Source organism: Sporothrix schenckii (assembly GCF_000961545.1).
Source record: "Sporothrix schenckii 1099-18 chromosome Unknown Cont42, whole genome shotgun sequence".
NCBI lineage: Eukaryota > Fungi > Ascomycota > Sordariomycetes > Ophiostomatales > Ophiostomataceae > Sporothrix > Sporothrix schenckii.
The window spans coordinates 195805-217936 of NW_015971143.1; the positions used below are offsets into that span (position 1 = coordinate 195805).

The window sequence follows — 22132 nt, forward strand, 5'->3', positions numbered from 1 at the left end:
TGTCTTTCCGACGACTTCGTGGACCGCAAAAAAATAAGCAATAAGCAATCAAACAAAATCACATAACCTCATACCCACAAAGAGAACAAGTCCACCCGTCACACCCCCCCTTCGCTGCCCTGTTCTCGTGTCTTCTGTGTGGGCTTGTATACACGCCCCCCCTCTCCTGTGGCCCTGCACTCCGTCACTCCTTCACCCTCTTTCTCGCCTCCTTATCCTCGTCCAGATACCATCCCCCCCCTCCTTCGTCGCGGCTATGGCTCCGCCTTTAAACAGGGCTTCGCGCCCTTTCGGCCAAGAGGCCGTCACGACGTCCATCTTGCTTGGCAACCTCCACTGCCCTTCCTGTGTTTCCACCATCCGCGAGGTCTTACAAGAGGCCTGTGCAGACCACATCCGGTGGGTGTCGCCTAACATCGTCACGTCCGTGGTCACCGTGGAACACGACGCCGATACGTCCCTTCGTGATATGGTCACTGCCCTGGCCGATGCTGGTTTCGACATCTGCGGTGTAACTTCTTCCTCCGGCGACGATATCGTGGATCTCGACTTGAGCGCACCGTCTGCCGAGGCTCTGACAGCTGACCCTGGCATACCCAGCAGACCTGGTACTGCAGACGCACAACCGGGTGGTGCCCACGACAACGACGGCGACGAGAACGGCGAACACGAAGACGAAGACAAAGGCAAAGGGAAGGGACACGATATAACACCAGCCATGCCTTCCTCGCCCAGGGACGCAGCAGATGCCTCTTCTTCTGCCTGGGGCCTAACACCTCTTGTTCGTTGGTTGAGCGGCCCGCGCGTGGAACCTCGCAGAAGCTTTGCCACCACAAGCAGACTTGCCCAAGCACACCTCAGCAACTGTGAACAGTGCCGCCAGCTCCAAAGTGCCGGCATATCACCTCTTCCCTTGCACAAGACTGAAGTCGGTCCGTCTAAATCCAAATTGGACGAAGCAGCTGTCTCAAAGGGAAGCAGTAGCAGCAACACCAACACCAGCACCAACACCAACAAAATCAACAACACGCCATCCACATCCAGCTCCCAGACCAACGCCGCCGACATGGACAAATCGTTTGTCACTGTGGAGCACGAAGACGCCCCCACCAACCGGCCGATATGGAGGGCGAGTCTAGCTGTGGGCGGCATGACGTGCGCCGTCTGTGTCAATGCCATCACGGATGATCTCAAGAAGAAGGACTGGGTCACCAAGGTCACTGTCAACCTCATCTCCAACAGTGCGACCGTCGAGTTCGACGACAAGGACAAGGAGTCCAAGATCGTTGAGGCCATTGAGGACCTCGGCTACGACGCCACAATCGACTCCATGGTCCGCGTCGACCCACCCAAACCGAAGACGGCACTGCAGCAGGCCAACGGTGCCGGCGGCGACGGTGCCGACCCGGAGCAGCCCGAGCGGACCGTCGAAGTCCGCATTGATGGCCTGTACTGCGAGCACTGCCCAGACCGCATCGCCCGCAGCCTGGCGGGCTTCCGCCGGCCCTCCCTGGAAATCATCACCAAACCCACACCGCAACGCCCCATCATCAAGCTCAAGTACGTCCCCGAGGCGCCCAACTTCACCATCCGCCACATCTTGGCCGCCATCGAGGCCAGTGACAGCGAGCTCTCCGCATCCATCTACCACCCGCCCACACTCGAGGAGCGATCCAAGATGATCCAGGCCAAGCACCAGCGCCAGATCATGTACCGCGTCATCTTCACCGGCCTCGTCTGCATCCCCACCTTTGTCATTGGCATCGTGTACATGTCGCTGCTGCCATCCACCAACAATGGCCGCATGTACATGACGGCGCCTTGGGCGTCCGGCATCAGCCGCTCGCAGATCGCGCTGTTCATCCTGGCCACACCGGTCTACTTTTTCTGCGCCGACATCTTCCATGTCCGCGCCTTCAAGGAGGTCCGCGCGCTCTGGCGCCGCACCAGCCGCACGCCGTTCCTCCAGCGCTTCTACCGCTTTGGCAGCATGAACACGCTTATGAGCCTGGGCACGACCATTGCGTATGTCAGCAGCGTCAGTCAGATGATTGCGGCGGCGGCCCACGAGGCAGCCGAGATCAGCGACGCCAACTTTTACTTTGACTCGGTCGTCTTCTTGTCCTTTTTCCTGCTGTGCGGCCGCCTCATCGAGTCGTACAGTAAGTCGCGCACAGGTGATGCCGTCGAGATGCTCGGTCGCCTGCGCCCGACCACGGCTATCTTGGTCGAAGAGAGCGTGGCGGCTTCGCTCGAGGAAAAGGACGTCATCGAGAGTATCGAGACCGTCCAGTCTGTTGCGTCCACCGAACACGACGCAGCTCCCGGGACGCCGACGCTACGCAGTGCGCCTGACGCTACCAACAAGTCCGGCCGCATCGTGCAGGCCGACCTGTTGGACTTTGGCGATGTCGTGCGCATTCTGCACGGTGCCTCTCCGCCTGCCGATGGCGTCATCGTGCAGGGCCGTTCCAACTTTGACGAGTCGAGCCTGACGGGCGAGTCGCGGCTGGTCCCCAAGACGGTCGGTGACGAGGTGTTTTCGGGCACCGTCAACAAGGACGCACCGGTCCTGGTGCGCGTGACGGGTGCATCCGGCACGTCCATGCTCGACCAAATTGTGGCCGTCGTGCGCGAGGGCCAAACCAAGCGCGCGCCCATGGAGCAGATTGCCGATCTCTTGACGACCTACTTTGTGCCCGTGGTGACGCTCGTGGCCATCTCGACCTGGATCATCTGGCTGAGCCTGGGGCTGTCGGGCAGCATCCCCGGCCACTTCTTGGACGTCAGCTCGGGCGGCTGGGTCGCGTTTTCGCTTCAGTTTGCCATTGCTGTCTTTGTCGTGGCCTGTCCCTGCGGCCTCGGACTCGCGGCACCGACGGCCATCTTTGTGGCGGGCGGCATGGCCGCCAAGTACGGCATCCTCGCCAAGGGCGGCGGCGAAGCGTTTGAAAAGGCCAGCCGCATCGACTGCGTCGTCTTTGACAAGACGGGCACGCTGACCATGGGCGGCGAGCCGACGGTGACGGACTCGGCCGTGTTCACCAGCGGCGGCGGCGACGGTGGCGATGCGGACGACGGTCACGACCAAGATCAAGACAGCGCCCTGTCCAAAGACAAGACGTCGGACCTGCTCGCAGCACTCCAGGCCGTCGAAGAGAACAGCGGCCACCCCATCGCCAAGGCTATTGTGACGTTCTGCGAGGCCAGCACACACGCGGCGGGTCCCGGCGGCCGCGTCGACGACCTGCAGGAGATTCCCGGCCGCGGCATGCGCGCAGTCTTCCACAGTCGGGCCGGTAATGAGCGCTCCTTTGAGATCATGATCGGCAACGAGGCGTTGATGAAGGACTTTTCGGTGGCCATCTCGGACCGAGTTGTGGCGCTGCTGCAGCAGTGGAAGACCGAGGCCAAGTCTGTCGCCCTGGCTGCTACCCGGTCTCTTGGTGCTGGTGCTGGTGCTGGTCAACCGTGGACGCTGGCCGCGGCGCTCTCCATTGCCGACCCGGTGCGGCCCGAGGCGGCGGCCATTGTCAAGACGCTCCAGTCCCGCGGTGTCCTTGTCTACATGCTGAGCGGCGACAATGCCGTGACAGCAGCGGCTGTCGCACAGCAGATCGGCATCCCGGCCGACCAGGTCATTGCCGAGGTGCTGCCGACCGAGAAGGCGGCCAAGGTCCAGTACTTGCAGGCCTCTCTGCCAGCCCACACGTCCCGGTTCGGCCGGGTCGCGAAGCCCACGACTGTCGCCGAGGCAGCACCGTCCCACGCGCCCAACGCGTCGTCGCCCCCCGACGCCGCAGCAGCGAACGGCGGCCGCCGTGCGGTCGTGGCCATGGTCGGCGACGGCATCAACGACTCGCCGGCGCTCACCCAGGCGGACGTGGGCATTGCCGTGGGGTCGGGCTCTGACGTTGCCATTTCCAGCGCCGACTTTGTCCTCGTGCAGTCCAATCTGCAGGCCGTCGTCACCCTCTTGGAGCTCAGCCGCGTCGTGTTTCGGCGGATTGCCTTCAACTTTGGCTGGGCGCTCGTCTACAACGTCGTGGCGGTGCCCATTGCGGCCGGCGTGCTGTACCCCATCCGCACGGCCACCACCAACCACGTGCGCCTCGACCCTGTGTGGGCCTCGCTAGCCATGGCGCTCAGTTCCATCTCGGTTGTGATGTCGTCGTTGGCGCTGCGCAGCCGCATTCCCGGCCTAGGCTTCCGGCCGACCGTCGTCAAGACGCCCGCCACGTCGACCTGAACATGGGCGTTGGACTGCACGGCCGTTCCTGGCGACCGATTGTTTTCCATCTTATTTTATGCTTTTTTTTTCAGACGAAGATTGGGATCGTCGGCAGAGGAAAGAATGTAGAGGAGGTGGGCCATGTTGGTGCTTTCTATACCCCCTCACAGCCTGTTGTTTCTGTTTATCCGCATGTCGGAGGTTTCATGGAGTTTCTTATTTCACGTGTCTGTTTTTAGTTTTCATGCCGTCGACGAGTTTTACGATAGCATTTATGTCGACAGTGTTTTTGAATTCAAGGATATAACTAAGCATATGAGAAAATGAGAAGAATCACAGAATCACAAAGTGTAGCTGTAGGATGGCGGCTTTACCGTAAGTCTCCTAGCCTGTAGACGGCGTAGCGGCATCTCCAGGGGCCGAAACCACTTAAACAAAGCAGCCTAACCCAACCTGGGAAGTGGCGGTCCCCTGTTGCACTTTTGCCTTTTTTTTCTGCCGCTAGGCGGTGAAACTTTTTTTTTGTCAATGCATCCCCCGGTGAGAAGTCTTTTGCGTCCAGCACACGACCGCTTCCAACGCTGACAATTCACTTGTACCATTTTCTACTTATCGCACTCTCTTTTTCTGCCGCGTACTATTTTGTTGCTGCAGACTTCCCAGCACAATAACTGCTGTCCTCGTTCCTCGATTGACGAAGAAGGTGACAACTAAAAAACCGACGACAAGGTCCTGTTTCAGTGGGCAGGCCTGACTTCTCCTTCACTCACCTCGTCGGCCACAGAAACGTCCTCCTATGCCTGGTAGTCCTCCTGCCTGGCTTTTCTCGAGCAAACCAGCGGCGACATCCGCCTTGTCGACGACCCCGGCAACCCAACCGACTGCTTCTACTACGACAAAAACGACCGAGACCATGGCAAAGTCTGACAAAGCGGCCAAGAAGGCCGACAAGCCCTCCAAGGTCTCCAAGGTCTCCAAGAAGGACTCCAAGGAGAACAAGGATGCTGCAACGCCCAAGAAGGGTGCTGCCGCGTCCTCTGCCGCTGCTTCAGCCACTTCGCCGGCCCCCCAGCTGCTCGATCTCGTCGAGTCCTTCCTGACGCAGCACGACTTCTCCCAGGCCCGCGACGCCTTCAAGGAGCAGCGTGAGCGCAACGGCTGGCCAGCATCGCCTGCTGTCGGTGCCGGTGCCGCGTCCCTCGAGGGCGTCTTTGCCACCTTCCAGACGTCGACCCAAAAGAAGGCGGTCGAGGGCAGCGATGGCGAGGACGACGAAGAGGCGGGCGATGTCGACATGAAGGATGCCGAGTCGGACGACGACGATTCGGACGCGTCGTCGAGCTCGTCTTCGTCCTCTTCGTCTTCGTCGTCTTCGGACAGCGACGGCGACAGCGAGAGTGGCGACGACAAAAAGGTGGCCAAGACAAAAGCCAAAAAGCCCAAGGCCAAGACGGAGGCTGTCCCTGTTGCCGTGGCGGCCAAGCCCAACCCCCTGAAGCGCAAGGCGTCGTCGAGTAGCAGCTCGTCGTCCTCGTCGTCGTCCTCGTCCGACTCCGACTCCGACTCTGATTCCGACTCCGACAGCAGCTCGAGTTCGTCAGGGGCGGACCGCAAGCACAAGCTGAAAAAGGCCAAGCTCAGCAAGAAGGACGACTCTTCGTCGTCGTCCTCTTCGTCTTCCGAGGAGGATGCCAGCAGCTCGTCCGACGACGATTCTGACTCGTCGGACTCGAGCTCCGACTCTGATGAGTCCAGCTCCGATTCTGAATCTGAATCTGAATCCGAATCCGACTCCGACTCCGACTCATCGTCCGACTCGGACTCGTCCTCATCTTCGTCTTCCTCCTCTTCATCCGACTCGGACAGCGACAGCGACTCTGACAGCGACTCCGACAGCGACTCCGAGTCGGAGACGGAAAAGGCCGCCAACGTGCCCCTCCCCGAGTCGGGCAGCGACAGCAGCGCGTCCAGCAGCGACGCGGACAGCGACGACGAGAAAAAGACCAACAAGGACCAGACGAGCAAGAAAGAGGCCAAGGATGCCGAAAACGGCTCCGACAGCTCCGCCACCATCGTCGGCCAGTCGTCGCCCGGCCTGTCGGGCACCGACCCCAAGTTCCCGCCGTTCCCGCCCGACCCGGCCCTGAAGCAGAACAACCGCGGGCCCAAGGGCGCCAAGGCCCCGCCCAAGCAGCCCGGCGAGCGCTTCTCGCGCATCGCCTCCAACACGTACGTCGACCCCAAGTTTGCGTCCAATGCCTTCAACGCGCACGACTGGGGCCAAAAGGCGCACGAGGACCTGATTGTCACGCGCGGCAAGGGCTTCACCAAGGAGAAGAACAAGAAAAAGAAGGGCAGCTACCGGGGCGGCTTCATCGACACGAACGCACGCAACGGCATCAAGTTTGATGACTAGTCGGCGGCTCGACCAAGTGCATTGCTCAGTCTCGTTTTGTGTGCATTTTCCCTTTTTTTGTTTGTTATTCTTTGCACAGGCTTCCATATATACACAGCACGGCGTTTTACACAGGAAACAAAAAGTAGAATTTTGCCAGGGAGGATAAGGCGAGATATCGATGTGTATTCGAGGAGATCTTTTTGTTTGAAGACGTGTTTTGTGTAATTTACTTTTTTACTCTACATTGCATTGCTGTTTATTTCCAAGAATTTCGTTTTGATTTTCTACATTTTCTCTAGGTGTCGTTCAATCTCACACCTCAAAGCCATCCTTGTCTTGCGTATGAAAGCTCGTGTTGCGTGCCAAACTATGGTACATCTTGAGTCTGTCTCATGCACATCGCTCTCGTCAAACCACTGGATGACCGAAAGAGGAAATTTCGAGTTAAAGGCGACACGGCCCTGCGTTATCCCGCTTTACTTTGACCTCATCTACTTGTCGTCCCACAACCAGCAAGGCGTTATTGTAGGTTGAATCTCCGCGTTGACTTACACCCAAAGGAGACACAGGGGATCCACAAGGGATTGCCCATTTCCGAGTTTATTAATCCTTACATTGACACCTTCACGATATCGACCGAAGATAATCGAATCTCGGCCCCAATACGGCACAATAGTGAAGCTTTACATGATAAAAATCAATCCACAACGATTGTGCCCGGCCCAAGTGTCCATCTGGGGCGGAGCAAACAACATCGTGCTCTTGGATGAGATGCGGTCTGCGTGCCAAAGGCATTGCAGTTTGTGATGCATCGACATCGTGTAGCCAAGACTTCTGTTTATTTCGTAAATGTTTTGGTAAGTAGACAACCACAATCACATCCTCCTGAAATTGGAAAATAAGGCGCCTTCATACGTCCGGTGAAGCTTGCCAGCCCCCTCTGGTGTCTCCTCATGAAAGACATTCTAGCCCACCTTAAACACGAGCTCGGGCAATGTCTTGGCTCAATATCGTGGTCTGTATTGCATTTGAATTAGTCCTGACGTCAGCTCGGACCATCATGACCGTGGTTTACCAAAAGACGGTGAAAAGAAGTGGAAAGACGACATCACTTCGCTCGATGTACTCCACCACATCAATACGACTACCACTCGCATGCCACAATATACTCTTTAGGACAAAAGGAGTTTTCAGTCCGACAGAAGTGAGAGGAGAGGCACCCTTGGAAGGATGTTAGCAAGCCAAATCGTGAGAGGTGCATGTTTGTAGATGGTCAGATGGTAGGAGACATCCATGTTCGTCCATCACATCTATTCAGATCAGTATAGTGTGAAATTAGCATTCCAAACAACGACAGGTTTGGCCAAACTAAGGACGCAAAGGACACCACCTTCGACTCAAAGAATTGAGGCTTTGTGTCTTGCGGTCGTCTGGCGGACATGACTTTGAAGCATAATCAAAAAAAAAAAAAATCAAAAAAAATCATATAACAATAAACAATAAATGTTGATCTCGTTTTATCTAGCTTCCTCCCCAAACCTGCATTAGACCTCTTTCATCTGCAGCATACGATGTAATAGCTACCTGCAGAAGTGTGGCTCGGCTGTGTTGGAAATTAAAAGGCGCCTTTTGTGTTGCCCTGTTACCCCCAAACTGTTTGACGTGCGACCCCATGGGACCCAAGAACGAGCACGTTTACTTCCTCCGCGGAGCCGGACTTCCGGTACACTGTCCGAATTAAGTAAAAGTGAGGCAAAAGGCGAAGTGGATTCGAGCGGTTGACCTCCTGGTCCGGGGGCATGGTGACAATGCACGAAACAAGCCTCAGGAACGTCAACTACGAGACGAAACAGTGCTAGCTCGTATTGTCTAGCCGCCTTGAACCAGAAAGGAAATTACCGCTCCGTGCCCGTCGGGCTTTCATAAAGGCGCTTTTTGCTGTCTTTCCGCTGTCTTTTTGCTGTCTTTGTTGGCGATCTATCCTGCAATGGATGAGAGTTCGTGGTGCTCAATTTCCTGAAGCTCTGGATGGGCATTTGTAGATTGGGCTCATCGCTGTCGTGAGCTGCATTCTATCGCACATTGTACACCGCGCACTGCTGTGCTGTCCGTGCCCGTTGTCTACGTCCCATGCGTCGTTGTGCTGGCAAATTGTTGTCCGTCGGTTGACGACAAGACAACGCGATAAGTACAATTGATAGGCAAAGTCGAATCAGATAACGGTTGGAGGCAACCGGTCCGCGACCCAGCGCCTAAGTTGCCCGTGCCTGGCAGGGCCAAACGTGCCTTCCCGGCCAGACTTCCAGGCGGCCAATCACAGGCCCGCAACACACCAAGCCTGCACTGCCACCCCTCTGGTACAGCGTGCGTGGGTTGCCCTTGCCCATATCGGCGGCACTGGACCTTCCTGGGCGCCTTTTTTCACTCGTGGGAGGCAGCTGTCAGAAGAAGGAAGGAGCGATGGACTTGTGGGAGAATGAGGCAGCTCATCGTGCTTGAAGGATGCTGCGCAGCACGGAAAGGTCTCAAGCTCGTAAAAAAAAAATACACTCCGTCCACCAAATCGCAACCAAACTACAACATACGCGCACACAACATTCGCCGGCATCAACGACACACGACACCCCCCAAGCGATCGTAACTCAACCGACCGCTTGTCTCCACAATCATCCCTCCCCACCACGCGACCTGCGGAGGACATTGCTGCGACAGCCTGGGCCAAAGCCTGAGCCTGAGCCACACCTGCGTCTTGGCCTCTGCCTCCCGACCTCTCTGCCCTCTGCTTCTGCCTCTTCCTCCTTCGAGGCTCGTCGCGATCACAAGCAACCGCGCGAGTCACCGCCGGTTACAGTCTTTCTGTTAGGCGAACTGGATCTGCTTGCGAGACGTCCGGAGAAACCTCCTCGGCTCCTTTGACCTGAGTATGCAAATCTGTATATAACCTCATGATGTTCGTCTCACCAGCTACGCTTTCGTTTTCTGTCACTCATCCCACCCCTCCTGTTCAGTCTCACGAGACAACCCCTCTCACGCCTCAATCACCAACCTCATAGCTCATACGCGGTGTATATTTAGACCAGTCCCTCTTTCATCACCATCTCCGTTTGCATCGTCGAGTCCGATCTGTAAAGGATCTCGTTTCACAATTCAAGCAAGGAGCGTTTGCATTTGTACACTTCATTTTTTGCACCTGCCCCGCTCTGGTTCATTTTTCAGTCCGTTTGTAGACGAGGCTGAGAACATACTTTGCTTCTTTTAGAGTGAGACACCATAACAAAGACGACCAACGTCTTCTGGTCTTCCAAGGGCTCAAGCTCAAAGAACGTTGCGATCTGCACGCCGACGACACAAAGACGCCTGGATATTCTTGCAACCCCGGCCATCGATATTTTGCCGCCTCGCCTCGCTCCTATGTCTTCGTTCTTCTCACTCGGCCGCCATAAAAACACCACGTCTCCCACCGCACAGTCGTTACAGTTCCAGACACATCCGCAACAACAGCAGCATTCACATCCCCAACCACAGCCACAGCCACTCCAACCAGCCAACAACCTCATCGGTCAAAAACGGAGTGGTTCGGCTCGCAGACGCCTCAGCAAGAGAGAGCGTGTATCAAGAAACAATCCAGAACGACAAGGCCCCATTACGCGCAGCCGCGACGTCAACAAAACCATTGGCCTCGGCGCCATCTCCACAAGTCCCTTCAACATGACCTTTGGTTCAGATGCCCCGGCCCCGGCCGGCAGTGGCCTCAAGGCTGCCGCTACTACTGCTGCTGCCCCGCTAGCTACGCCCGCCAGCCCACCACCGGCAGCCGCTGTCAAGCACACCAACAATATACAGCATACGCCCGAGATCCTGCAGCTCCGGGAGGCGTACAATGTCCAGCGCCATCGTGTGGCCGATGACGAGGCGGCCTACGCCTTTGACCACGTCTGTCGCGTCAATGCCACCCAGGCTGAACGTCTCGCAAACGACGTGTTGCTCCGCCTCAAGCAGGAGGACCAAGAGCTTGTCTTTAACGGGGCGGGTCTGCAAACGGGCTACGGCAGCCAGGAGCACGCCCGCTTCGCCGGCGACCACTACTTGACCAACGTGTCCCTCATCCAAAAAACCAAGGTCCTACAAGCCGCGCGCAAGATGCCCAAAGGCGCCCACCTGCACATCCACTACAACGCCTGCCTCGCGCCCACCGTGCTGCTCAACCTGGCCGCGAAGATGGACCGCATGTTCATCATGAGCAGCAAGAAGCTCCTGTTTGGGAAGGAGGACCCGGAGACCGGCAAGATGGACGGCAGCATGGACGACAGCAACTTCTTTTTGAGTGCCATCTCCTTCTCCATTCTGGCACCGGAGAAGGAGAGACCGGGCAACTTGTTTTCGGAAGAGTACAAAGAAAACCAGACCATGCCGTTCCGCCAGTTCCTCGCCGAGTTTCCGGCCGACAAGATTGGCAAAAGCGCCATGGACTGGCTGGCGCACAAGCTCGTCTTCAGCGCCGAGGAGACGTACGACATCCCGCAAACGGCGGCTGGCGCCTGGCAGCGGTTCAACGACCGCACGAAAATGATGAAGGGCCTGTTCAACTACGAGACGGCCTACCGCGAGTACACCAAGCTGTTCCTGCAGGACCTGCTCGACGACAACATCCAGTATGCCGAGATCCGGCCCAACTTTATGACCAACAACCAGCTGTGGAACGACGAGGGTACCAAGCAGGTCGACAACGCGGGCATTGTGACGATCATCACGGACGCCTGCGACGAATTTGTGGCGCGCAACGCCGCCAATTTCAAGGCGGGCGTGGCCGGCGCCAAGAAGAACTTTGACGGCATCAAGATCATCTACTGCACCCCACGGTCGTTCCAGCGGACGCAAGTCCGGGCAGCGCTCGCCGAGTGCATCGAGTTCAAAAAGCGCTGGCCCCAATACATTGCGGGCTTTGACCTGGTCGGCGAGGAAGGCCAAGGCAAAAGCCTCAACTTCTTCGTCTCCGAGTTCCTCGAGTTCAAGGAGAACTGCAAGGCCGAGGGCCTCGACATTCCGTTCCTGTTCCACTGCGGCGAAACGCTCAGCATTGGCACCTCGGTGGACGGCAACGTTGTGGACGCCCTGCTGCTCGGCGCCAAGCGCATCGGCCACGGCTTTGCCCTCCCCCGCCACCCCGTCGTGCTGGAGCGGATGAAGCAGCGCAACGTCTGCGTCGAGGTGTGCCCCATCTCCAACGAGGTTCTGGGCCTGACGCCCCGCATCAGCGGCCACGCCGTGTACGATCTGCTGGCCCGCAACTTCCCCTGCACCGTCAACAGCGACAACGGCACCCTCTTCCAGTCGTCTCTCTCGCACGACTTTTACCAGGTCCTCGTTGGCAAGGCCGACATGGGCCTGTACGGCTGGCGGCAGCTCGCCGAGTGGAGCTTGACCCACGCGTGCTTCACCACGCCCGACGACCTGGCCCGCGCCCGCGCCCACTGGCTCGACGAGTGGCAGGACTTTGTTCTGTGGCTGCTCCGGGAATTTGACAGCGCGAACCCGGAGACGCAGGCCGTGCTGCGCGAGCTGGCTCTGGCCGGCGACAAGACGGGAGTCGCCAAGCCGGCTCCCGTTGAAGCGGACCGGAGCCGGCTATGAGACACATGACGATGCACGACAGCACTGGGCGGCCTAGCCGGCCCACACGGGAGTCTGACAGTATCGATGGAAGCCAGCGGCGTTTCGGTGTGGCTATGATTTTCCTTTGTTTATGCTTATGATCTCTTGACACCTTTGCTACGTTGGGTTCTTTTGCGGTTTTTGCGGCTTTCTTTCGTGGTTTTTTAATGCTGTGGATGCGTTTGTGTGTGCGTTTTTTATTCGCATTTGTTAAACGTTTGTTTTCTATTCCCCCGCGTTGATATTCTCGAGTGCGCCTTCGTCGTTATTTTATGTCCCTTTCGTTCTTAGAATCATCATCACTGTCTGCATTTCCTCATCTCATTTCTGCAATGTATCGTGACCAAATACCAATGTCTTATACCAGACAATATAAGTTCGTTCTCGAATGACCCTGATCTCCTTTCCCAGCTTACGTTTTTTTTAACATCTGTGAAGACGCCTGTCTGTTACCGTGCCGTAACGTTGACGACATGAACAGGATTCATCAAGGATTCATTCTGCCGCCATTTTCATTGCCATGTGGAACATGTCCGCCCCTTTTGGTTCCCACGGAGTTTTCTGTATCAAAAACCTTGTACACCGACGAGCCCGGTCCCGCGTCGCGCCTGAGCATACGAAATCAATCACGTTGGTTGACGCTTGTTGACGTTTGATGGTAGACGGCAGTCGGTGGTCGGTGCTCGGCATGGGGCACTATGCAGTAGCTGGGATCGTGGAGACACGTGGACGTAGCAGGAAAATGGCCCGACACAGTGGTTTTGCATGTGAGGAAAGAGAAAAGTAAATAATGTGAATAATTAAAAAATGTGACCGTACGATAGAGTCGTAGTTTCACCTGTCTACTCGGCTGGGTGTTACGGAGCATGACGGTAGACCTCAATCGACGTTAAGCGACGAAACAAAAAGACTAACAAAAAGACAAAAAACTCAATATTTCGTAAAACCTCGCTGAGGCCTCTTGATCCGCACGACACACTCGGACGAAATGCGAGACCCAGGAACGAAAAGGTGCACGTGCGAGTGGCACGCGAGGCAGGGGACAAAAGACAAATCTAGCAAGCAGACAAGCACACAAGCAGACGAGCAAGGAACGAAGACCCTCCGTCTTACCCTGCCGAGTCTCTTTTTTCTTTTTCTCCTTTTCAATATCAAAGCGCCATAATCGAGTGTGCCCCAACGTACCACAACTCGCCGGCTGGCAAAAAAGACCGCTCGATAATCGTACTTTGTATGTTGAACTTTGTAGAGCGCGACTTTCAAGTGCCAACCGGCGAGTCTCTCCGAACGCAGCCAAGACAGCTGCGATGTAATTCCCTCGTGGGGATCCATTCAAAGACACAGCTTCTAGATTCAACATCCGCCCACGACACGCAATCCAACCGATGAGTGCATTTCCCAAGGACAAGGAATGGCGCTCTCGACGTCAAGCGGTATTTGTTGACACCAAACACGAATGTGTGTCTCTCTCTGCGAGGTGATGGCAGCATGGTTTGTCATGTCGTCTATGCCAACCCTGTTCTACATCGTCCTCTGGTGTTGAGCCCGTCTCCACAGGACGGTTCTCTTGTTTTTTTGTTCTGCTTCCTTCCGTCAAAATGGCCTTTTAGCCTGGGGCAAAACATATTTTGCTAGCCTGCATGAGAACGGCCCTTGAAACGTTCTGGGGTCGCCGTGCAAGAAAGGAAAATCACTCGTATCGTGGGCGTCTTGCTTTTGTCAACAGTCCCAGCAGAGTCGACAGGCATTGTTCTGGCCAGGAATGGCAGCCAATCTCCAGGCGAGAGTACGGCAATATGCCTCAGACTTGGACATGTCACGTCCAGTACGAGACCTGAACAAGTGCATCGTGAAGCAACATTTTGCGACTGTGATAGTGCCAAAGGCTTGGGTTGGCTCTGGGTGTCTGTGGCTGGGACTCGCTGAAACGGCATGCAAAACCTTCTGCATTCTGCAGAGATCGACGCCCGGCAGCCCCTTCACCTGATCGATGCCATACGACAGGGAAGTCGTTTGTTCTCCCCGGACTGGCGATATGACTCACACGGTGGGCCAGCCCGCGAGAGGGGAGTATAGCAATTTCCCTTCAGACAGTGGGCAGTCTTCCACCTTTTGGGAAATTAGGAGTGTGCAAAAGTAGCGAGGGATGGCATGCTGGGGGGGGGGGGGCACTTTCGGGGTTTCAGCGTATTGTGGTAGGCGCAGTTAGAGGCATTTGGGGGTTCTGGGCCTTGGTTTCAAGGCTGTCCACTCAGCAATTACTGATATGCTTCAGTGCTGTGTCGCCCATCTCACCCACACAACCTTCTCGTGCCTCCAGTCTCCGCCCCGTCGACCCGCCCAGGCGCACCACCGATGTTTAGCCCTGCGCTAGCACTGCCCGTTTTGCCAGCGGTGCAATGGTTGCAATAGCTGCAATGCCACTCAAGTTCTCATTCTCAGACGTTCAGTATTTCGTAGACCGAGAGAAAGCGAGGCTCTGCTGACGCTCGTACTTTGTAAGATACAGGAGCCATGTCGCATGCAGCTCTCACGGGCATGGGAAGCTCGAGCTCATCTCCGCCAGTCCAGTGCTATCGACGCTGCAATTTGGGCGACTTTCAGCGCTTGCGTCCTTGCATCTGGCGGGGTTTCGCTATCTCGGCCGGGGGCTGTGTCCAGCCAGCCTAGCGGGAAAGCGCGATCCACTCTGTCTGTATATGGACTAGCGTGAAAAACTGTGACTCACACGCTCTTTCTTTGCGCCCCTTTCGCGAGTGCAAAGTACTCCCCTTTTCCTGCCACTAACGCATAGTCCTCCTCGTGGGTGGCAGACGCGCACAATCTGCGGGACCCACAGTTAGCGGCAGTACTTACGAGCCGCGCCCTTTGACTTGTCGCGTCCCTGGTCGTCCCTTCTCTTTGCTCCCATTCGCCCACTGGCCTTTGCTCTTGCCCTCTTGCTGTTCCTGCCTTCCTTGGCCAGTTGCTGCCTGATACAAAACATCGCCCCGCCCACCTCTGTTTCTCTCTTTTTCTTTTCCTTCTTTCTTCCTCAACCCCAAAATTTCCATCATCACCAACTTCAATTTCACACAGCCCCAAGGCCACCGCCAAGATGCGTTAAGTACCCTTCTTCCCAGCTTTCTCAAACGTCGACAAAATTCCGTCGCCAATTCACCCCCCGTTTTTAAACCCCTTTACAACCGTTTCCAACTCTCTCCCCCCTTCAGCTCTTCCTCTCCAGGTCGATCTGAACGTCAGCTTTGAGCAACCGCTTTTACGCTCTTCTCGTTCCCCAACCGCCACAATTCCCTCTCAAGACTTTTCAGTCTTCACAACGGATTCCCCACAGTCAACATGGCTTCCCTCCCGTGCTTCCCGCCTGCCGGCTCCATCCGCGCATCAACAACAACAACTGCCTCAGAACAATTTGAACGTGCCTCAAACGGATTTTGTTCTGTTCGATTCACCTGCCAAGCCGCAGCGTCAACATAATCGTCTTGTCCAGCACCCTGCCGTCAACGGAGTTGTCGCTTCACCGCAAACCCAACAGCAACCGCGTTTCGCCCAAGCCACTCACAACCTGGTTGTCTCTGCCTCGCCCTCTCTGCAGAATCCGCGTGTGGCCCGCCTCCAATTCGCTGCAGGTCCGAGCATTTCGTCTACTACGGCTTTCCCTAATCGGTTTCCCTCCACTCCTTCCACGCAGAATCATTTTTACGCGTCTTCTGCGCCATCGTCCACTGTTGCTGTGAACAAGCAAATCTCGGTCCGGCCTCCAGTTCCGCCGTTTCCCCACAGTACCGGTAGCGTCCCGCAGATTCCTACCAACAAAATGGTTCTTGAAGGTAGCTCTCCTCCCTCCATGCACAGACAATCACTGCACATGCATCGAACAGCCAGCTCACAGTCCATTCCGTCTTCAGACCTGCAAGGCCTCAGTGATTTCGCGGCTGTCAGCTTTGACGGTGCTTCGTTCTCGTCGCCCGCCATGGCAGCCAGCTATGACCTGACCTCGAGTGTGTCCAGCAGCTCGACGAGCAACCTGGGCACGGTGTCGCCAAACGACCTGCTCCTGCAGGAGCCGTTCATGTCGGCACCCAACTCGGCTGCGCTCACGTCCTTGACATCTCCGTCGGACTTTGACGACTCTCCTTATGGCGACAGCTACGATGTGTCGCCCAACTTTGGTGGCAACGACTTTGAGGCGGGGGCCCACGACACGTGGTTCCCCCTCTTCGCCCAGGACACCACCTCTTCGGTTGCTGCAGGCCCCGTGGCCGGCGCTGTTTCGGCATCGCCCGCATCGCGGCCTGTTGATGAGATTGACGAGTCGGAGACAACGCCCAGCCGCCGCAAGTCGTCCGGTCATGCCCGCTCCCCTTCCACCTCGCACAAGCACTCTGCCTCAGCCGGCGTCAATGCCTCCCGACGCCGGGAAAAGCCTCTGCCCCCTATCATTGTCGATGACCCGTCGGACATCGTTGCCATGAAGCGGGCGCGCAACACCCTTGCCGCACGGAAGTCCCGTGAGCGCAAGGCCATGCGCGTGGAGGAGCTTGAGGAGAAGATTGCTAAGCTGGAAGCGGAGCGCGACCACTGGAAGAAGATGGCTCTCGGTCACTAGAGAGAATCTGAACTGAATCTTTTCGTTATCGTTTCTTATTTCTGATTTGATTGTATTTGCTTTCGCTGTTTTTTGTCTCGAAAAATGGAGGATGGAGGATGTGATATTTCAAAAAGTTTGTTCTTGAAATTTAGGCAGACGTATAAGTACGGGAGGGTAACACAAGCATTCTGACCGGCCTCTTCGTGACGGCTGTCGAATCCCCTCGCCGGAAACAGTGTTTCTTTATTTGTTTGTTTTCATTGTTTATTTGTTGGAGTGTCGTCTGCCTCGTAGTTTGACCGCGGAATATTCCACTGTTACTATTATCAGTTTAAGTCTACTCATTTTCCTAATTTTCTGTGCAGGTTGAAATACACTTGTCACGTATCGCAACTATAACAATTGTTTTTTATCCATAACCATTTGCCTAAATAAAGTGACTTTAACCCGTGCTAGATGAAACGTGCTTAACCCTTGTAGTAGTAATTTTGGCAATCATTATTCAATTATTATTTGTAAGAACGGTGTCTTTTTTTTAAAAAAAAAATTGTAAAATAAAATAAAATTTGAACAAGTCAACCAAAGGCACGCACATATATTCACATAGAACTACATCCGTATCAATGGACCAGCAACTGTGTTTTATTAATCGTAGCTCTGTCAATTCTATCGTCGTGTGATACTGTTTAATGCGCCTGTACCACACCGGCCGCGTTTGCTTGTGCAGCAATACGCTTCTTGTACTGCTGCACATCGCCGGCAAACTTCTCGACGGTGCCGCCGTCGCACACCCACAAGCTCTTGCACACGGTCTGCAGCATGGTGACGTCGTGGCTGACCATGAGGACGCCGCCCTCGAACTGGTTGAGCGCGTCGGCCAGGGCATCCATGGCCTCAATGTCCAGGTGGTTGGACGGCTCGTCGAGGACGAGGATGTGCGGGTTGGTGAGGGCCAGGCAGGCAAAGGCGACGCGCGACTTTTGGCCGCCGGACAGCACCTCCATCTTTTGCAGGCCGGTGGTGCCGGTGATGCCAAAGGCGCCGAGCTGGCGGCGGTAGTCCTCGTCGGTGCTGCCGGGGTACGTCTTGGCCATGAAGGAGACGGCGGACAGGGTGAGGTCGAGGGCGTCGACGTGGTGCTGCGCGAAGAAGCCGACGCGCAGGCGCGGGTGCATGGACATGATGCCGGCCAGCGGCTGCAGGCGGCCGGTGAGCAGCTTGAGGACGGTGGTCTTGCCGGCGCCGTTGGGGCCGACGATGCCGATGCGCGAGTCGAGCTGGACGTCGAGGTCGACGTTGCGCAGCAGGACCTTGTCGGCGCTGTAGCCAAAGGTGACGCCGGACAGCTGGACGATGGGCGGCGACAGCTTCTCGACGTCGGGGAAGCGGAAGTGGACGCTGTACTCGGTCTCGGGCGGCTCGAGCACGGGCATGCGCTCGAGCTTCTTGATGCGCGACTGGGCCTCGGACGACTTGGCGGCGTTGTAGCGGAACTTGTCGATAAAGGCCTGGAGGTGCGCGCGGACGGCCATCTGGTTCTCGTACTCGCGGCGCGCCGTCTTCTTGCGCTCCTCGCGCGTGGCGTAAAAGGCGTCAAAGTTGGCGCCGCGGTAGTAGTCGAGGCGCTCCGAGTGCTGGTGGATGATGTCGGTGGCGACCTCGTTGAGGAACGCGCGGTCGTGGGACACGACGAGCACGGTGCTCGGGTAGCCCTGCAGGTAGTTGGACAGGAAGGTGATGGACGGCACGTCCAGCATGTTGGACGGCTCGTCGAGCAGCAGCAGGTCGGGCTCGCAGAAGAGGGCGCGCGCCAGCGCCAGGCGCATGCGCCAGCCGCCCGAGAAGGTCTTGGTGGCAAACTGCTGGCGCTCGGGCGAGAAGCCCAGGCCGGCCAGGATGCTGGCGGCGCGCGACTCGGCCTTGTCGGACTCCATCTCGGACAGCTTGCCCTGGACGTCGCCGAGGCGCTGGTCGAGCGCCTCGCGCTCGCGGTCGAGGCGCGTCGCGTCGGTGGACGTGTCGGCCAGGGACGACCGCTGGGCCTCGATGGTGGCCAGGCCGTCGGTGATGTCGGCCTGCTCCTTGAGCAGGATCTTGCGCCAGACGTCGGCGTCGAGCACGGCCTGCAGGGCCGAGGTGTCGTCGCCGGTGATTTCCTGCTCGACGTGCAGGATGGAAATGTGCGTGGGGACGGGCAGCTCGCGGCGTGACAGGGCGCGCAGCAGCGTCGATTTGCCGACGCCGTTGTTGCCGACCAGGCCGTAGCGGTGGCCGTAGGAGAGCGACAGGTTGGTGTCCGTCAGGATGCGCGTGCCCGCAATGTTGACGTCAATGTTGTCCAGCTTGATGTCCTTGGGCTTGCCGGCCGACGACTGGCCCAGCTGCAGCGGGTTGACGGCCATGTAGAACTCCTCGTACGACTGTGCGGCGTCGGGCTGGTGGAGCAGGCGCGACGCCTCGTACTCGACCGTCTTGTATGTCTTCTTGTTCTGCTTGGCCGCAATCTTGCGCTCGGCCTTTTCGAGCTTCTTCTTGTCGACCTTGGACTCGACTTTCCGCGTGTTGGCCGACTCCAGGTCGACGCCGCCCGACGCCACCGCCAGCGTCGACGACATGTTGCGCTGTGCGCTGACCTGGAAGGTCTGGTCCAGCCGGCGCACGGTCGACGCGCCCCCCAGGGCGTTGCCACCGGCGGCCTCGGCGTACTTGTCCACCCACTTCATCACGAGCTTGTTGATGCGCTCGCGCACGGCAGCATTCTCCGGGTCGCCCGCGGCAGACAACAGCAGCTCTGTGACGGCGGCGGCGGCGTCGGCTAGCGGGGCCGATGAGCCGCCCTCACCGCCCGCTTCGTCATCGTCGGAGCCGGAACCGGACCAGGTGGCCGAGGCATGTGTGAGGTAGCCCACAGAGTACTCGGACACGACCGGGTCGATGTTTGGGATGAGAGCCCGGATTTCGGTCTCCATTGTGGCGGGGTCAATTCGGCAGGCTGAGAGGCGTATTTGAGCGGTAGGAGACGGTAAACGTCCGGAGGGACGGCCAGCGAGCCGGGTAGAGAGACGGAGTGTGTGTGGGAGGCCGCACTGGGGTTATCGTGCTGGTGGGAGTGGTGGTATCCGCCTTTCACAATGTCGTGATATTGGAGGTCGTCTGGTGTTGTGGTGCTTGGAAGTTTTTCGATTTAGCACGTGAGCGCGATAGGTGGACGATAAGGCTGCTAGTTCGAGAGCCTTTGGGTGGTTTCTTCTAGGCTGTGCCTTCCTGCGATTCACCCCGCTTTGTTCGCTACAGCCCGCTGAAACGGCGCACTTGCCCCCTGTAATTACGATGTAGCCATTTGGATGGAAATGGCTGTTAATTGCTGCAAGTTCGCATGTTAACGTTAAGCAGACTGCACCACCGTCGAGGAGATTCTGGCAAAGTAAAGGCAGAGTCTTTGGTGCACTGCTGCCCTGACTTCTCTTCTCGGATATGCTATTCTTTAGACTGCCCCTTTCGTTCGCCTCGCACTTGCCCCGTCCCAACACCACTTGGGATGGTCTGCTTGTCTCTGGACGAGGAAGGAACAGTGTGCAGATTTAGCCGCTCAGGAGGCAATTGGCTGTGGTTCTTCATCCCGGATTCAGGAGTCCAGGGGATCAGGAGATGCATGTCTTACTTCCAAAGGCTATTGGACCCTTGACCCGTTGTCGTCTTCTCCGCACCCTTTCCCTCTTGTCGCCTCCTTTCGAAGACGAGACGCCCCTGGCTCGAGACCGAGAGAACGCATGCCGCCGTCTTCGTTTCGGGCGTTTTGGTGGCAAAGTTGGCCAACAGCAATTCGTGAGGGCTAAAGACAAGCGACGCCAAACGAACATGCCGGGATGTGGAGTCAGTTTCTGTTAATTGACTGCAGGGTGGAGAGATGTTAGATCGAGATGAGATGAACGAGGCGGAGTACGAATTACTGCGTATTCCAAAAGTCTGCACGTCGTCCTCCGTACCTTCCCTGGATCTGGTTCCTCGCTCTTGCCGTTGCGTCTTGCCAGAGGAAATGCCATGGTAACTAGACGTTTACCGTCGTAGAGCCATGCCTGTTTCAAAGGGAAGGAGCAGCCGGCTTCTGACTGGGTCAAAGTGCTTAGGATAAGTTGCACCAGAGGTACTGAGAGGCCTTGAGCACCAACGAGTAGACACAAAACGTTGCTGAAAAGGGTGACACGAGATACGTAGACCGTTGGCCCTGAAAAGGGCGCACGAGATACGTAAACAGTTGGCCCTGAAATGGGTGCACGAGATACGAGAAGACAGTTGGCACCTTTTTCAGTGTCGTGGCTGTTAGACCAAGCTGGTCGACTGTACCTGCCTTGTCCCTGTCCATCAGTTCCTTCCCTGCGGAGATGAGACGACGCCAACATGAAAAAAAGAAACGGCGTAGGGAAGGCGCCATTGTTTACCCGTCTCTTTGTGGTCTTACTGTACAGAATACCGTGCGTGCCTCTTTCCCGCTTGGTCATATATTTCCATCCATCTATTTTGAAGGGACAGGGTTGTAGGGTTTAATTGTGCGTCGTTCTAAGCTAGAACGTGTCGCGTGGCCAGCCAATGGACACGCGCCGTTTCCTGTAATAGTATTTTAGCATTTTTCTTTTGGAAGGTTCTACGAATTATTACGACCAGTAACCATTCTAGCTTTTCCGCGGTGCCTTCTACCTTTCGAACGTCAACGCCAACCAATAGGCTGGCACAAGCACGCGATCTGTCGCTCGTCCTCCTCGTGGCTGTGAGCTCTCTCTGCCACGACGGCCGTTTGGTTTCGAACCATGGCTCGCGGCGGCTTCTGCCACTGCCACTTTGCACCGTTTCCCCTCCTCGTTGAATCGATTCCACAACATTCGGTTCGGCCAAGCTGACGACTGAGACACAAGAGGCACAGCTGGGGAGAGCGACATGGAGAACGAGATATCAGAGAGACGACAATGAATCCGGCGTCGAGGGGTGTGCTGTCGTATCTGCGTGCTTGGCGAATACGGTTCGGACTGACAGGCTATTGTCCGACGTGGCAGGGGATGAGGCGAGCGAAGCCGAGCATCGACAAGACCATTCCGTAGATGTGTACTCAAAAGCTAAGAGACAAATGACAGCGTGTAAAAAAAGAACAACACAGCGCTGCACGTACAGGAAGAAAAGGGTTGTAGGCTGTTTCCTGGGATGAAATCGACATGAAATAGGCAATTAAGCAGAGTGGATGCACGGCTGTACGACTGGCCAGTTGCAT

The 22132-nt window shown here is 56.7% G+C and overlaps 6 protein-coding genes across 6 annotated transcripts; 4 read left to right on the top strand and 2 right to left on the bottom strand.

Annotated features, from left to right (window-relative positions):
- Positions 1-256: 256 nt before the first annotated feature.
- SPSK_01383 (Cu2+-exporting ATPase) lies at positions 257-4249 on the top strand (the record flags this gene model as incomplete). Its single annotated transcript, XM_016728298.1, has 1 exon — positions 257-4249. One exon carries the CDS (start codon positions 257-259, stop codon positions 4247-4249), a length of 3993 nt encoding a protein of 1330 aa, XP_016589598.1.
- Positions 4250-5144: 895 nt separating this feature from the next.
- Positions 5145-6647, top strand: SPSK_01696 (MMS4 protein; the record flags this gene model as incomplete). The annotated part of the gene is made up of 1 exon (XM_016728603.1): positions 5145-6647. The coding sequence occupies one exon, from the start codon at positions 5145-5147 to the stop codon at positions 6645-6647; it is 1503 nt and encodes a 500-aa protein (XP_016589599.1).
- A 3393-nt stretch (positions 6648-10040) lies between these two features.
- On the top strand, positions 10041-12260 carry SPSK_01515 (cecr1 family adenosine deaminase; the record flags this gene model as incomplete). Its single annotated transcript, XM_016728426.1, has 1 exon — positions 10041-12260. The coding sequence occupies one exon, from the start codon at positions 10041-10043 to the stop codon at positions 12258-12260; it is 2220 nt and encodes a 739-aa protein (XP_016589600.1).
- A 2574-nt stretch (positions 12261-14834) lies between these two features.
- On the bottom strand, positions 14835-15334 carry SPSK_02011 (uncharacterized protein; the record flags this gene model as incomplete). Its single annotated transcript, XM_016728909.1, has 3 exons — positions 14835-14970; positions 15010-15105; positions 15138-15334. 3 exons carry the CDS (start codon positions 15332-15334, stop codon positions 14835-14837), a joined length of 429 nt encoding a protein of 142 aa, XP_016589601.1.
- A 44-nt stretch (positions 15335-15378) lies between these two features.
- Positions 15379-16890, top strand: SPSK_01695 (amino acid starvation-responsive transcription factor GCN4; the record flags this gene model as incomplete). The annotated part of the gene is made up of 2 exons (XM_016728602.1): positions 15379-15382; positions 15494-16890. The coding sequence occupies 2 exons, from the start codon at positions 15379-15381 to the stop codon at positions 16888-16890; spliced, it is 1401 nt and encodes a 466-aa protein (XP_016589602.1).
- A 668-nt stretch (positions 16891-17558) lies between these two features.
- Positions 17559-19841, bottom strand: SPSK_01506 (ATP-binding protein cassette, sub-family F, member 3; the record flags this gene model as incomplete). Its single annotated transcript, XM_016728417.1, has 1 exon — positions 17559-19841. The coding sequence occupies one exon, from the start codon at positions 19839-19841 to the stop codon at positions 17559-17561; it is 2283 nt and encodes a 760-aa protein (XP_016589603.1).
- Positions 19842-22132: the final 2291 nt, after the last annotated feature.